At 39.9% G+C, this 17,873-nt stretch overlaps 1 protein-coding gene across 6 annotated transcripts in view; it reads right to left on the bottom strand.

Annotated features, from left to right (window-relative positions):
- The window catches only part of USH2A (usherin), a 942,943-nt gene that overhangs the window by 719,786 nt on the left and 205,284 nt on the right, over positions 1 to 17,873 (bottom strand). For all 6 annotated transcript variants that reach the window (XM_075595608.1, XM_075595610.1, XM_075595609.1 and 3 more), the window contains 4 exons: positions 15,249 to 15,407; positions 9,736 to 10,230; positions 6,759 to 7,031; positions 4,223 to 4,392 (listed from right to left, as the gene is read on the bottom strand). In XM_075595608.1, the coding sequence (XP_075451723.1) occupies positions 4,223 to 4,392; positions 6,759 to 7,031; positions 9,736 to 10,230; positions 15,249 to 15,407 (1,097 nt within the window). The remainder of the gene's footprint in view (positions 1 to 4,222; positions 4,393 to 6,758; positions 7,032 to 9,735; positions 10,231 to 15,248; positions 15,408 to 17,873) is intronic.

Here is a 17,873-nt window from a genome sequence, read left to right as displayed (position 1 = left end):
ACCTCCAGGGGTCTGATTTCCTCTCCCGGAAAGTGTGAGTTGTCCATTCCCCCCTGTGTGGTTTGTCAATGAAAGTAAAATATTAATACACCATATTGCATGCATCTGTGCTTTCTTTTCTACATGAGGTTTTTCTAGGAGGAACCACTTCGGAAACCCTGTTCCATGGAGTTGCAGCATAAGTGATATCAGTGTCTATTTATATTCACTGGGTTTATTGCACGGTTATATTGCAGTGTTATATTCACATTCCTTTTTTCGCCACAAACACCAGTTTGTTTAGTTTAGTGTGTTTTGCGGTCTGGGCTACCGCAGGTGTTTAGCCTGCATTTGAGTTTGCTCACAAAATATCAATTTTATTTGTTTGCGTCTTATTTTGTTCACTTTTTGGGCACGCGCTTGGCGGCACTGCATGGTTCAAGGGCATGCATTGCTAGAGCAGCATGTTATAGGTTAGGCATGCGCATGGGATGCAGCATGTTTTGGCAGATGCATTTGGAGGCGCTGCATGTTCGAGGGGTGTGCAAAAAAAATGGCACACAAACAAAGCGCTGAGGGTGGTCCCAGTCACAAACCACAATGCGCTTTAGCATTGGAAGGCACAATGCTCTTTAGTGTCGCACTTGGGTATGTCAACGTGCTGGTACCTAAGGCCATCGTCTGTCATTGAGATGATGGGTGTTCGTCTTCAGTCTGCAAGGTCGGACGGGCTCGAAGTTGCAAGTAGCTCCAGAACTGGATAAAGCAGCAGGACAACGTGTGCAAAAAAAAAAAAAAAGTGAGGAGACAACAAACAAGTGGTTATGACACGGACAGAGGAGGAGACGGTTGATTGGGTTGTCAAGGAAGTTGGCAAACAATTGTAAACATAATATTTTTGTGTTATTAAGGCAGGAATTAGTTGTTCTAGCAACAATCCACTGGATCCGGGATTCTTGGTCATCATGTACATCGGCACAGACGAGGCGCACACACGACATTGGTTGATCATACATAGCTACTTGCGGAGGCGCACAACCATAAAGAGGGATGGTCCCAGCAGCTGAATGCTCTGACACATGAAGCTGAGAGCAAGCAAGGATGGGCGAGTGGACCAGAGAGCATGAGCAAACAAGGCGGTTGCGCAGCGACATGCGCTGAGGCGTGGCCAGCGTCAATTGATGAGGGTGGTCCCTGTCACGGACCACAGCACTCACTAGCATTACAAGGGGGTTTGTCAACGCACAAGTACATAAGGCCACCGCCAGTCATGGTCGAGGTGGTGGGGGTTTGGCCTAAGTCTGCAAGGTCAGACAGGCTGGAAGTTGCGGGTAGATCCAAAACTGGTAGTAGGAGCAGGGTAGTAAGGCCATCGTCCGTCAGCAACGAGACGGTGGGGGGTCAGCTTCAGGCAGCAAGGTCAGATGGGCTGGAAGTTGCTGGTAGCTCCAGAGAGCGGGAAAGGGCAGGGCAACGCGCGACTATTCAAGGCCATCGTCTGTATCTGACAAACCGATGGGGGTTCAATCTCACTTTGTATTTTCAGAGAGGTTGGAGATGGCTGGGACACGGTCACCCTCGCTACTCGGCGGTGGCACTACGTTGTCTACAGTTTGAAAACACTCTGGACGCCGTGGTGGACATTTGATCGGAAGGCCGGACGTAGAGTGCACGGGGGGGAGCCCGACAGGTGGTTCGCATCGCCACAGGGGACAAGGGTGTCAAGGGGTAAGCGGCAAAGAATGTCAAGCCCATGCTGGTCTTGCCAGTAACCCACCACCTCAGGTTACGAATTCTGGGACATCGGTGATGCTGAGGCACGAATGATTGATGCTATAATGAAGGGGGTAAGGTTGGCCTTGTTACCAGTGACAACGCTTTAATCCACGGTTCACTTAAGAGATGCAGGGAAGTCAGGCGAGACTCAGGGGTTTCCAGCAGTGGGGTTGAGCGGGGGGGAGGGCAACCTTGGGCGGCTAGACCCAGCAGGGGGACTGACACAGGAACCTGCGCAGGCAGCATTGGCTAAGGGAAGCACGGGGGGGGGCACGTGGACATAGACGGCAGATGCAGCATGACCACATACAGGCATACCCCGCATTAACGTACGCAATGGGACCGGAGCATGTATGTAAAGCGAAAATGTACTTAAAGTGAAGCACTTTTCTCCACTTATCAATGCATGTACTTTACTGCAGTCGTCATATACATGCATAACTGATGTAAATAACGCATTTGTAACAGGGTCTGTAGTCTCCTCGCTTGCGCACAGCTTTGGTACAGGTAGGGAGCTGTATTGCTGTTCAGGATGTGCTGACAGGCGCATGCGCGAGCTACCGTTTGCCTATTGGGCGATATGTCCTTACTCGTGAGTGTACTTAAAGTGAGTGTCCTTAACCCGGGGTATGCATGTAATCAAGTATTGGCTGAGTTCACAGCAGCAGCATCAACTGCAGTTTTGCCCATGCAAGTTACAGTTCAAGAAACAGGCACAGCTGCGCTGGCAACCTTAGGGCAGAGCACAGGCACACCAGCAGCAGCGTCTCTTCCAGCATTGCCCACTCAGAGCGGATTTCAGAGCGCAGGTACAGCCACGCCATCAAGCATAGCTCGGGAGGCAGGCCCGGGCACACCAACAGCAGCATCAGAGGTTAAAAGGTTGTCAGACTTTGCGTAAGAGGACTCATGCATGACCATCTCCCGGTCCCTAGGCGCACATTTGTCAAAGGAAGTGAGAGATAAAATTTCGGCTGGGGAATACGTAGATATGCTGTCTTTGCTCCCGGGCTAGAGGGAGGCTTTGGCTAAATCCGACAAGAAAGGGGAGGCCAAGAAAGTGGATGTGGAGAGGCGTCTTTTTCCACGCACATTTCAAAATTGGGCACATGCCTTCGGGATCTTGGCAGGGGTTGTGGGGAGAAGGACCCACATTTATGCTCGGAACTTTTCAAGTACCAGGACATAATTAGGAAAGCGTTCCAGAAGTACGGGGGCATTGGGTGGTGGACATATGATGTGGAATTTAGGCAGAGCATGGAGGCCAATAAGGGAGTGGTTTCTTGGAATTCGAATGACGTAGTGTTATACCTGGAACATAGCTCGGGAGGTGGGGCAACGCCCTTTCTCAGGGCGAGCAACACTAGGGACGCATGGCGAGGGGCCTTCAAGCGCACTCGGCAGTGGGGGGCGCACAACGGGTAAATGGCCAGGCATATGTTGGGCTTTCAATGAGTCCAAATGTGAATACGACAACTGTCATTTTCAAAACGCCTGCGCCATTTGCAGAGGCCAGCATACTGAGACAAGATGCTTCAAGAGGGACACTAAGGGCTTTAGGGGTACAAGACAGCAGACTGGCCAGGAGGGCGGCAATGCCAATATCCATAGAGGCAATGGCACCCTGGCTGGCAAAATACCCCAAAAAGGGGCAGACAAGTACTGTTAGAAGGGTTTAGGGAGGGGTTTAGGATCCCAGGTGAATATCAGACGTGATCAAGCGGGGGTGGAGAAGGTCATTGCGAGTCTGGCGGTACGGGCCTAATTTAAGTGGTTGTTAAATAGGGCCGTCAGTGGCGGCAGTTGGGGGGGGAGAGGGGGAGGAAGTGCTTGTCCTTGCCAGAAGGGGCTCGGGTCTGTTACAGCTGGGGGTTGAATCAAGCAAGTAGCCGGGACGAACTTCCGGGAGCCTAGGCCCGGCGGCCAGTTTACCTAACCCACTACCAAGCATTCTGGCAGGGACTAGCAGTTACCCTATCTCTATTTAGAAATAAACAAAGCTGCTGCCTTTATACCTCCAGATTGTTTCTCATTATTCGTATGCCACTGTATGTGTAGGTATTGAAAAGGGAGAAGCTCACGCCTCCCTGGTCATGGAAATCAGATCAAATTCCCATACCATGACCAGATCAAGATGTTCATTCTTAGTTATATGCCTTAAACCAAGAAGCAACATTGTGAGTGTAATACTTACATTCTACAAGGAAGGCTCTTAGAAGTTTAAACATACTACACTATGTTGTTTCTTTTTCTTGTCTTATGCGTCTTATGCCTATGTGAACTTTGCAAAAATATAAATATATATATAGCAATGAAAATATATATATATGGCAGACATTAATTTTTTACATGTACAAAATAACATTTTCAACGGCTTTAACATTTTCATTTCAAACAATTGAGCATACACATGTAAAATGCAATATTGTCACTTTCAAAGGATATAATATCATTTTCAAAAATGTACCTCTGAAGTTGCTTCTGTGTGGGATTCATCAGGCATGTGCTCCGATATGGCATTGATCGTATAGCCGATTATCTTGCCTCTGGCAAAACTGTTGTTAGCTCTTTCCCAGGACACATTTAAAGACTGTGATGAAAGTGGAAATACTGAAGGAGGTGGCATGAAGACGGGAGCTAAACAAAAATAAATGTAATATAATTGTTGGCTTGAATAGTGAAAAATGTCAACGCTACAGCAAAAAGAAGCAGAATTTGCTTTGGCACAATGCAAACTTAAAGTATTGTGTCCAGTTCTTTTGGTCATATCTCCAGAATGGAACACACAAAATAGTGATGGCTCCAAGATGAGCAACTGGAATTTTGCACGGTTAGCATCAAGATTGGATCAGAAAAATACAAAATGATCTGAATGTGTGACCAGTAGTGAAAAGTAGTGTACAGTATATGAGATAGGATAGAAACTTGAATACATTAAGGTGTACGTCAGACGGGTTGGTAAGAGATGAAAACTACCATGGTTCAAAACCAAGCCACATAGGGATATGGAAAGAAAGTAATTTAATTGGCAAGAAAAATATTTTATGGAAAGCATAGTACATTACTTATGTGAAGAGCCAGGATGAAGACATTGGGATTGTGACAGGGAATTTAATTCTGACGCCCAGGTCTTGACTAAGGGGACATATGTTTTATCTAGGCCATGATTGCAAATCAGCTGTGTCAGGTTAGTTACAGCTGTATTCACTGTCTTACACCAAGGGGTCGGAACTGTTCAGAATTCTTAACAATTTTCTTCTTCACTTCATGTGTTTGTCATTTGATTTTGCAAATTGATTGCAACATGTCCAGTTTTTCTTTTGTCATCATCTTTGTGGATTGCACAGATTATTACAACACTGATTACACAGAAATATATATTAAAGTTGAGTAGTATAGCTCCACATTACATTACACATTGTAATTAGTTTGCAATAGGTGTACCGGAAAATACATTCAATGTCTTTTCAAATAGAGAATTAGAAGTCTAACTAAAGCCTAAATGTCTTTCACTGTGCAATACATATTACGTTTGTTTCAGACTCATACAGTAACCACAAGGAAAAAGAATCCTGAAGAAGTTCTAGTTATTTAAGCTAGTTTCACAATGGCAGCTATTATTTAAATAGCCAAGAAAGTTGTACTTTAAGCCAATGTTTCAACAATTGGCCATGAGGACATGAGAAAAATATCAAAAGAAATGCAAAGGCAATTTCCCAAAAAGTAAAACAATGTTTTTGAGTCAAGTGAGTTGTATTGAGGTAGTACAGTAGAGTACAAAACAGTGTTGGACTGAGGCATCAAAGAGATAAAGGGGAAAATTACTGTGGGGTCCACAGTTTGGGTCAAGGTTTGGGCATATCTGTGTGGTACACCACATTGCCACACAATTAACTGTCAAAGTTAAACAGCCTTATAGCAAACCCCATTACTGTACAAACATAAGCTATTTTGAATACACATTATTATAAACAAAACTTTAAAAGAAATACATACAGACATAAAAACTTGTCCCAGGTAAACAGATTGCACCCTTAATGAAGCACAATATTAATATAAACATAAGACGTGCCTTATGCCATAATACAATATATTATTATTATTATTATTATTATTATTTATATTATTGTGCTGCTATTTTCATTAACATTATTGATTGTCACCTTTTTCTGTAAGGTGACATTTGCCAGAGACTATCACTTTATACTATTGTTTTGCTTTCGAATGGGATACTTTGTATCCATTACAGACCTTTAATGAAGCAATTACGATAATCCACTCAGTGTATTTGAAAAGGACATAGTTGAATTAAAACAAAATTGCTGAAGTCTGTCCGTCTGTCTCTCTCTCTCTCTCTCTCTCTCTCTCACTAGCATATCACGGTGTAAAATGTCATGTGTTGTTGTTCATCTGAGGTTGTATATACCTTATTTTTAGACCTGCTAAGGAACAGATGATTGTTATTATGTCCTGATATGTAAAACCATAGAATTCAAAGAGGGTGTACTTTCTTTTTCACACCACTGTATATGCCTACACATAAGGATATAGAGAAAGTGAGAGAGAGAGGGGCACATATTTACTTTACATCTATGTTCCCGGAAAATACAACTTCATGTCTCAAGCCCACCCGGGTAAGGAACTCTGAGCATTGCTACAACTGACTCCTTTTGTCCCCATGATTATTGTATTGGCAGAAATTAGGAGAATAACAGTAAAAACGACTGTTTTTATCTGCATGGTCCAAGAGGTTGCGAACATGACGTCTCTTTAAACAAGCTCTTTACATGTTACAGAGGCCAGCATTGGGCTAGAGTCCATCAGTGATGTACACCAGTTTCATGGAGGGAGTGTGGTGGCAAATTAAAATACATACTCTGCGCATATGCTACTGAGTTGCAGCTTAATTGGGGCGTTGAAACCTGTATTTACATTTGTTTTAACTTACAACACTTTCTTTTGTAATTAATGTATTGAAAATGACTGAGCTAAGTATATATTACCTGATTCTGCAGTTATCATGGTTACCCATTCTGAGGCTGTAATGCCAGCCATGTTAGTTGTTACAATGCAAAACTCATATTCTGTGTTTGGCTCTAAATTACTGACTGTTGCGCTGGTTGGAGGTGGCATTAATGCATTTTCATTTTGAGACTCCACAACTGGCTGGGGGTTGAGCCACCCACTGGCATGGAAAACCCGTCTCTCAGGCGCAATATGATTGCCATCTGACCATGCCACACCTCTCATGTAGAGTTCATACCTTATAATAATTCCTGAAAAACAGATTTCAATAAAGTATATAAACTTTAGAACGTCACTGACATGAATATTATACCACAAATACTAATACTAGAGAACTGAAAAAAATGCAGTTAAAATATAAAAACATCAACATGTTTGCTAATAATAAAATCTTTATTTCAAATTGGCTAAAAATAATAAATAGAGAATGTCTATTTTTTGCTGACGTTCTCATAAAATTGCAACTTTTTTTTCAAAATAACTAGTCATCACTATATCCTAACGAAGAAAGCACAGCTCCTTATATACCAAAGCTTGTGAGCTCACCTTTGCGTACGTTATTGTACAAACCGATCTTGCGTGTTTATAAGGCTGTGCTTATAGTGCCGGCGACGGCGACGCGAATTCGCCCAAAAACAAAAGCATTGCCGCTGGGTGCGCTTATAGTGCACGCGACGGCGACAAGCGACGGAGCAACGGAGCGACGTCGCCGTCGCGAAAACACGCCACCGGCAAAATTAGATTTTTCAAGGGCCGTCGCGTCACGTGACGGCCCTTAAACAAATCAAATTGCGGGAATCCCGCGATGCGGTCGACCGGCGAAACATAACTTTCGCCGGTGTCGACGGCGACGGGTGACGTCACCCATGTTGTCGCCGTCGGCGGCACTATAGGCAAAGCCTTAAGTATATTAATAACACTTAAGACCCCTAGTGCAAAAGGTTCCTTTGCTAGCAGCTTAGCTGTAATACCTTGGCTTGTGTTTGGTAACAGTAGCAAAAATAGAAAATACTGCCAAAGAATGTAACTGCAGAATCAAATTAGCATGAGACGTGAATAGAACGAAATAGAATTAAGTACAGTGCTTGGGTCCAAAGCCCAAATAATACTTAAATGTTGTGGTCCTAACTGATTGTGGCCCCAGCTCCTCTCTTTTTCCTACATGCCTTCTACCCCATGCTGCTGGGAGTAATAGAAGTGTTGTGATCGGCCCTGTTTTCTTCTCCTCTATAAATTATTCCATTATGAAAGTGTTGCAGTAAGTGCTCAGTTTTACACAGGCGACACCTTGTGATTTCACTCTACACATGGCTTTCAACTCCCTTCCAAAGGTGGAATGAAAACACTTATATTACTTCAGGCAGCAGAAGGGACACATCTCCATAAAAGGGACAGGATTGTTTCACAAGATACGTTCCACTTAACTTAAAAAAAAAAATCAGTTTTGAAACTTTAGTGCTGTGAAAAGCAGAAAGAAATTCTGATTACTACAGTGTTAAAGTGAAGGGGAAAATCTTTGTAAAAATAAATAGAAATATTTTTTTATTTAAAGAACTTGACAATCAATTCGGATGGAAGAAAATAGGAAATGATTGTTCCTGATGTGCCAGAGAACTTCTGGAGCATTGTTGTCTGTAGGAAACATAATGTATGTTTTGTGTACAAATTGATTAATAAATAACTACAGTAGCTGTACCCAATGTAAAATGCGCCGATCTAGCAGATCTTAAAGGTTATTAATTAAATATTACTCTTTGTTTTCACCGCTTCCTGTAATGTCTTGCTGTCTCTTGTCCCCTCTTCCCCACCTCACTCTACTCCATTATGCCCTCATCCTCTTTGCAGTTTACTCCCCTCTCTTTGCACTCCCTGCCTGACTGTGTCTGCTCCTCTCTATGCACACTACACTCCCCCATCTTCTACTCATCTCATCGGTCTCCCCCTCTCCTTGCTGTCTGTCTGTTTCCTCCTCCTACTGACCTTGCTGTCTGTCCTCTCCTCTCTTTGCACTCCCTCCTGCCCCATGTGCCCATTGCTGTCTTTTCCCTCCTCCTTGTCATTCATCTGTCTCCTCCTCTCTGTGCTCTCTCTCTGTCTTCTCCTCCTCTCCTTGCTGTCTTTCCCACTGGGTCTCCTCTCCCCTCCTTGCTGTCTCTTCTCCTCTCCTTGCTGTCTCTCTGTCTCCTCCCCTCTTTGTTCCATACATTTTTAAGTTGTTTTTTTTTTTTATTTCATGTTTAATCAGGAATGATTTAGGAAATTAAGATTACCTGTACTAAAACATTACGAATGGCTTGTTCTACAAATAATTGTCCTTGATATTGAGGCAAAAATTAAATATAAATGTGTCTGTAAAATTGAGAAAAATTGCACTACAGCAAGAACTATGCCCCAGTTAGTGACAAGCAGAACTGTTGTAAGTTAACCTTAGATTTGAGTATGGAAAATCAGTTTGGACCTTTTGATTTGAGATGGTCTTAAGTTTAAAGGGAAGTTGAGCAAGGAGGGCAAACTATGCTTTTTTTTTATAACCCTATACGAAACATCTATGTATTTATATTGGTTTAAGACTACTTAATATATACTTGATATATACTTAAACCTACTTAAACTACTTCACTCTAGTTGTGTTGATTTTCAAACCTGAAATTCTTTCATATTTGCTAAAATTAATATATGAATTAAAACAATTTCATGACAGACTTGAAATCAACCAGGTTTGTTAGAATAATGTTACCGTGGACTTTAAAAAAAACCAAAGCAAATCAGTGATTATTACAAACCAGTTACAAATATTACAAAAATGTGCTTAAAAGAAAATGTTTTTATTTTTATGTACTGTATAAGTGAATAGATCCAAGCACAAAAAAAGACCTATAGTTAACATCACTGAGCAAAACATACGGTATAAACATATAACCTGGAAAAAAATGACAACAGGCCATATAATCTTACCATTTGCTTGGAATGGTGGGAACCACTGTAAATGGAGGTCTGTTGAGCTGGAGTTTTGCATCACTGGTGGGTTTTGAAATGCGGGAGGAGCCTGCCCTGTTACTACTGTCACAGGCAAACTCTGCAGACAGCCCTCAATGGTACATGCTTGGACTGAAAAATTATACTTTTTAAAGGGTGCCAAGTTGTGAACAGTCACTAAAGTCTCAGGCCCTTCATAAAAGACATTGGGTTGAGGTGAATCTGTTGATGTGTTTATTAATCTGAATTTCTCTATAGGACCAGATTCATTTGAAGTTATTGTCCAGTTTAATGAGGCGGAGTATGGACCAGCAGGACTGATGTGATTTAAATAGATGTCTCCAATCGGTGCCCCAGCCTTTGTTCTGTACATCACTGTGGTACTGCTGGCAAATCCATGCACATTTTTTGCATCGACATAATAGAAGTATGCAGTATACGGCAATAAAGATATATCTGTATAACTTTGAGGACCTAAGCCAAATATATAAAAAATAGAGTTCAGTTCACCATGTCAAATATACATTGAAGAAGATTATTTTAAATCAGTCATCTGGTGCCATGTCTGTCTACAACATCTTCTGGCAAACATAATACAGCAGCAATGGCTAAATATTTGCACAAGAAATCATGTTGGGTTCTGTGCTTTGAGTTGGCATTAAGCTTAAAGGGAAGAGGAGCAATATAAGCACAAACTAGGCTTTTTTTCTGCCTACCCTGTGAGTAACAAGTATGGAGTCTATGCATCAACATACAGAAAAGTGTGTATAGACGCACTTCTATTTTTTTTTTGGAGCAGAGTTGTGGCATAAGTAAGAACAGTTTGTTACATCAGATGCACAATGTTAGACTTACGTCACTTCAGATATGGAGGATTTGGGGAGAAAGTAAAAAGGGAAAAAAATATGGCACAGATAGAAGCAGAATGTGATACTGTACATCTCACTCTCATTATAATCTGTGCATCATGTAACTTCTTGCCTACTCCTCATAGTGCAAGCTAGGGCAGACAGGGGCAAATTGGGACACAATATTTTGATACATTGTGTAGGTGCAGGATTAAAAGTCCCCCGGATTTGCTCCAAAATTATCTTGAGACATAAAACCCTATGTGGCGGATATATCAATGTCTCTCAGCTGCAAAAGTGGAGCAAAAAAACTCACCAAATTTATCAAGGCAAAAATCCTGTTGTTTCCAAGATCTTTTTCTTTGATAAATTTGGTGCAGATATTTGCACCAGTTTTGCCCCTCTTTGCAACAGGGTTATATTTGATAAATACTACTAACTGCATATTGGGTAACTACTAACTGTATATTCCTTGTGTTGATTTTCAAACTCGACAATATTTTTCACATTTGCCAACATTAATATATCAATGAAAACAATTTTACAACACTTATTGTGTGGCAGTAGCTCACTAGCAGGTTCAATTTCTTAGTTAAAGCAGTAATCCCGGCCGTTTTGGACATTAATTGGAACGGTGTGGTCCTCCGGAGCTGAACGGCACTATTTTTAGCTCCAGTGAACCACTGGTTTCCGAGATACTTACCGTTTTAGCTGTAGGTTTACTTCCTGAATTTCCAAAGATGGCACCCAAGTGAATAGGAAGCTGCAACATCATCCACTGAAGCTTCTTATTGGCCCGCTGGACCCCTGAGATTTCGTGTCTATTTTCATTTACCAAATGGAAGTTTTAACACTGGCAACGACTGTAAAACTGTAAGTATCTAGGGAATTGGAAAGGTCACTGGACCCTGCAGGAAACCTCCAAAAATAAGTAGGCAGGATTGCTTCTTTAAGTTCAGTTACAGAGTGTAAGTTACAAAAACAAAAATAATACATTAATTTTAAGTTTTTATATATATATATGTGTGTGTGTGTGTGTGTGTGTATATATATATATACACATTGCATATGAATAGAAGATTTCTCCTCTGCACACTGACTTATTAATCAGGAATCGGTTTAATATTTCATAGTTTATTCTTGCAGACAGTGAAAAGGTCACACAGTGTTTCGGGGATGCTCCCCTTCGTCAGGCTCACCTGATTTATCAAAAAAATCGCGCTTATACCAAAATAAGTCAAGATTTTAAATAAGATGGTTTCATGTGATACTTATGATACTAAAGTGAAAATCAGGTAAAGTATAATATATTCAAAACAATTTTGTGGTGAAAAATAAATAAACGATAACCATTGGTTGCAGCTCAAACCCTTTGCGGATTGCTTTTTCAATCCCGTTTTGCAGTTTTCCAGGTCGTGGGGAGCGCAGGTATATATGAAAAATATAGAAAACACACAATAGGGCAAATAGGTTTGTGCCTGTTTACAGACTTGGTCTATGAATCTACAGGGGATATACTCACTCATTCTCATACGCATATACTTATACTCCTATACTCATTCTTTTAGGCATAGCCTAAATCTGTGGCAATGGTGTGTAGTCCTGTACCCTTTTCACTATCAGAATGGGGTGACCTTCATGAACAAGGTAGAAAAAAACAATAGTGCAGACTGGTACAATAATTTTATCAATAAAACAAATAAAAGTAATACACTCACATGGTGTCAGATCATTAAAAGCATACGATATATCAGAAAATAGCAGACTGGGATCAACAGCGCTCTCACCGCTCCTCTCCTCGGCGTTCTCTGCGTCTCTCGAGCCGGCTCGCGCACTTCCGGGTTGAATCCCAGCACCGTGTTAGCGTCCTTCACAGCTCCTGATGAAACCGCAAGCCGGTGAAACGCCTTATTCATGAAGGTCATCCCTTTCTAAGACTGAAACGGGTACAGGACTACACACCATTGCCACAGATTTAGGAAATGCCTAAAAGAATGGGGAATATGTGAGTATATCCCCTGTAGATTCATAGACCAAGTCCGTAAACTGGCACAAACCTATATGCACTATTGTGTGTTTTCTATATTTTTCATATATACCCCTGCACTCACCTGATTAATGTCTGTGTGCAGAGGAGAAATCTTCTATCCCTACATTGCGACAGCATTCTCAGGCAAGGAAGGGGTCTCTGCCACTGTCTCCATTCCAACACCAGCAACAAAGAAGAAAAATAATCCAATTGGCGAGTGCTTTACTAACTCGACTGTTATATACTGGGGACCAAAACGTTGAGTCAATAAATGTCACAGTTTTGCATATAGGAGTGCCTGTCCCTTTTTTCCTTTATCTGTATCTTTTTGGACAGAATGCACCCTCCCTTTGCCATTATTCTTTATTTTGTGAGTGCCTTGTTTCTGATTTTATATATATATATATATATATATATATATATATATATATATATATATATATTTGTAAAAGTTTGAAAAATTAACACATTTAATGGAATTTCAGTATTATCAAAGACCAACTTTTAGCATTAGGACTTCTCTGCAATGCTTTTGGCACTAAATGAGTTACTGTAAGTGCTTGTAAATGTAAATGCTACTGTAGCTGATGTACTGTAGCATTGCTTAGTGATATTGTACATACTCTTTCCTCTGTAAAATGTCTGTTCGCATTACGGTGAACAATTTGTTCAATTCTAGCAAAACTGATGATTAAGGTACAGGTTTATTTGAAATATTTTGCTTTATCACAAGTATTTGTGAATCTACCTGTCCTCTAGTAAAGTTATGTAGGTTTTCACACACCAATATCAATTATTTCTGTAATTTGGCCCCAGATTACTTATACCAACAATAAAGCTAATTTTGTAATATAGTATATTCATTTAACTAATGGAAATATGACATTATAAGAGTGTAGCATTTTTACTCTGGAGAAAAACTAAAGTAAAGCATTGATCATTAACCTTAATATACCCAGAGGATATGAGGTGGAGTAGGAAAATGCAATTTGTTACAAAAGTTAAACAGCCAATTTGTGGCAGGCTGACCAGAATATTTTCAGCCTCCCTCTGACGTCCATAAGAAGGTAGTCCTTCCTATTTGTAACCTCTGTGGCTACAATTTTTTATTTATTTTTCTGCTACATTCAACCATATCTATTTTTCAGATCCAGGACACCACTTGTTGAAGTAATAAAATAACAATACAGTATGCATACTAATTTGGTGGTGGGGATATAATATTTTGTAGCATTGTCTACTACCACCATTTTTATCTGATGATGAACTTTACAATTTGATGATTGGACTATCACCAAGTGAAATTCTGAGGAACCCCAAACCCACTCTAAAAGCACACTTAAGATCAGATGCATTGTAAATTCTTCTGTATTTGATACCATTTTCATTTGACCAGAAAGTTGCAGGAAACCCTTTAGGGATGCCCGCGGAAACCAAGGGTTCAGAGGAACCCTGCTTACCCAGAATTGCATTGCACAATAGCGCGTTGTGAAATGGCCAATGTAACCTGACACAAAGTAATGATACAGAATGCAGTGCGTGAGAGTTCAATTGAAACATATACAGTATGCAATGCATCAGAATTGAAAATGCTACAATACAGACTTTGAATGAACCAGCAAACAGATATTCCGTTCAAATTTTGTAAGAGCGTGTAAGCAGATTAACAGCTCACCTTCCTAACCTTCTCTACCACTGTATTTAGATTAATTAAATTAACAAGTAAAGCTAGATTTATATTTGAAATCTGTTTCAGTTTAAGTAGAAAGCTTTACCTAGTTTTTAAAGAGCATTATTTGTATTAAATTTGATACCATTTATCAATTCATACAGTCACTTAACAGGATTTGCTTTTGACAGTTTCACTCCACTTTCACAAATATACTCATATCCTATCTTTATTTAATTAGCTCCATACCCTAACATCTACACAACTATATTACATTTTTGCTTTATGAGAATGGCTTGTAGTATTGTTAGTTAACCTCTGCTTATAACAGGGGTGGGCAACTCCTGTCCTTAAGGGCCACCACAAGGTCAGGTTTTCAGGATATGCCTGCTTCAGCACAGGTGGCTCAATCAGAGTTTCAGCCGAAGACCTGTGCTGAAGCAGGGACTGATTGAGTCACGTTCTGAAGCAGGGACTGATTGAGCCACCTGTGCTGGAGCAGGGACTGATTGAGCCACTTGTGCTGAAGCAGGGATATCCTTAAAACCTGACCTGTTGACTGAGAATGCTAAAAATGTTGTCTTAAAAAATATGGTGAAAAAAATAATAGTTCTCATTGTCATCCTAAATATTCAAATAACATAACTCTTTCCCTTTGGACACTTCTCAAAAAAGAACACGTGGTGTTAAAAAAATATTTAAAGGAAACATCTGGGCATATTCTTTATGTCAGTACAACAACCATAACAAGCAAAGAACACCGTTTTCTTTGTGATTGATAAATGGGCACAAAAGGATGGGCACAGCTGTACTTCCTTATCCCAAACTGTGTGAATAACTGTACCACTTGTGAATGCAGTCAGCTGCAGATTTAGTACAGGAGTGAGGTACCCAGCACTTTCGGAAATGAGTAAAACTGAAACAAATGTAAACATGTCACACTCACTGTAAGGATGATGGTCTGTAGTGGCATAGATCTCAAGTCCATCTCTGTACAAAATATAGTTGATCTTGTTGGTATTGGGTGAATCAGGAGGACTCCACATGAGGATAATCACAGTACTGTTAAGTATAGATCCCTTTGGAGGAGGTTGTTGATAAGGAGCTAAGTAAAATTGAAGACATTTTTTGATCAATACAAAAATAGAAATGCCCAGATGTGAGGTGGGGGGGGGGGGGAGAGAGGGGGTTGGGGGAGGATGCAAACATGGTTATTAACAGTGCTAATTAACGGTGCTAATATCTTGAAATGCACACATTTCTCCAAAATTCTCAATTTTCACAAAACTTTTACCAATTTTGCTGCAAATAAAAATACCCCTTGTGAGCACATTCACATGTCTTACACAGGTCTGCAACCCTGCCTTTCACCAGTATCTCCTAGCACACAGTGCTTCCACTGCAGCTATGGATTCTGGCTAATGACATGCAAATGAGCACACAGTATCACTTCTTGCTTCCAACCAATTTTGCCAGAAGTTTGTGAAAATGTCTGTACAGTGTATATACAGTATACAGGATCATGTGACCTGCATGTTGACCTTTAGAGCTTGGCAATTGTTATTTGTGCATTTGCAAATTGGTTCAATTTCTTTTTGCCAATCAGGCACATTTATAGTCGTTTTTGAAAAGTTCAGGAAACATTTAGCATATCTGTAGTTATTAATTCATGATGCTGTGGCATTCAATATAATATTGTATGTAAGACTTTTCATGCACAGACTTAAAATACAAAGGTACAATCATAAATACATTTGGAAATTTCACCAGCGCTTCTATTTTGTGTTATCTACAAAATTATGACTGTATTGCATACCCCAAAATGCCATTATTTCGATAAAAACAGGGAAAAGTTATAGGAGGAACAGTTAATTGAAAATAGCAAGAAAAAAAATTAGGAAAATGTAATGCAGGTAGTTATGGGACAGCCAAAAATTCATATAGAGTATTGGAAATATGAACAGAAAAAATATATCTCTGATGATAGTAAGGTTTGATATGTGAACACCGTATTTTCATAGATGCAGTTCTGATATGAATTGTAGAAATTTGAGAGGGTTTTATCCTATTGTCGAAGGCTGGAATTTTTATTTTAATGATTAAAAAGCATGTTGTTTTGATACATAGTTATTTTGTATATTAATCATTATAACAATCAATTGTTTGCCAAGGACACAAGTCTCATGCTGATTAGAGATGTGCAAACCTGGCGAGATTCGCTCGACTGCAGTTCAGATTGAACGTCTCAAAACTTCAAAACATCTCCTAAAAATTCTATCGAAGTTTTGGCGCCAAAGGTTATACTGAAATGGCCCCAATGGTTAATTTTTTTTTATCATATCACTTTTTTAAAGTGGCAAAATAGTTATTATTATTATTTTTGCAATTCAATCGAATTTCAAAAGGGAAAGTAATCAAAAATGCATAGTCCATTTACTTTTCATCATTTGGTACTATGAACATTTGTATCACATCACACTTCTTTGCCGAATCAAAATAGGTGATTTTTGCCAACTTTGACTAAGTAGGGTTGGAGTGCGCCCAAAGTCACTCTCTGCTTTTGACCAGCGTGGAAAGTGAGTTGTCATTTTTCCCCCCTGTGTTGTTTGTTGTACAAAGTAAAATGTTAATGCACTGTATTGCATGCGTGTGTGTTTTCTTCTCCATATGAGGTTATCAAGAAGCATCTACCCCCAGATGATCCTGTTCCATGGAGCTGCAGTATATGTGATATCAGTGTTTATGTATTCACTGAGTTTTTCTGCACATTATATTGCACTATTTATTTTCATTTGCACTATAAAGACTTGGTTGTTTAGTTTCATATTGAACTAATGCCAGTGATATTTTTATTAGATTAAAACAAAACAAAACAAACAAAAAAAAAAGTATTTTGAAAGTTTATCCTGATAATGTTTGTTTACATTGTGACCTTCAGTTCAGGTTCATTGTTACTGCTCATATTTCTCTCATAATATAACTCGTCCAGTCTGGACTTCAGATACAGTATGAAACAGACATATGCACCTTATCTCATCACTGTACCAAAAATGAAACCAAAGGAAAACGGTAATATGATTTAAAAATACTAATACTCATCTGATTTGTTTAATTATATCAAAAACCCAGTTTTTACATGTTTCATCTATCAATATCATTATTTCATTGTAGTCCTACGTAAGACTGAACCTTTAAAAATAGTGGCACAATTAAATCTACTCTGATGTGTCCATTCCATCTGTTATAAGGCAAAAACTCTCATTGACGCCAGTAGGAGTTTAGGGTTGATGCCAGCGCAATCAGCTGCTTTGGAACATATATAAATAAGGCCCTAAGAGACAAAAGGGGTTGTCATTAAATTGTGACAGTGCTGATTGGGGAACTGTACTACCACATGGAAACTTCCATTGAAGTCAATAGGAGTTACTGTGGAATAGTACCCAGATTAGCGCTATTGCTATTAATGAATAATCCTGAGTTGCCAAACATTTACTTATGTGTGTTACTCCTTTAACCAGTTTGTAATAGTGTGCTACGTATGTGGGTTTGAGTCTTGCTCATTCACTTATGA

Source organism: Ascaphus truei, chromosome 4 (assembly GCF_040206685.1).
Source record: "Ascaphus truei isolate aAscTru1 chromosome 4, aAscTru1.hap1, whole genome shotgun sequence".
NCBI lineage: Eukaryota > Metazoa > Chordata > Amphibia > Anura > Ascaphidae > Ascaphus > Ascaphus truei.
The sequence above is the reverse complement of the archived record's forward strand: the minus strand, read 5'-3'. Positions and strand labels throughout refer to the sequence as shown.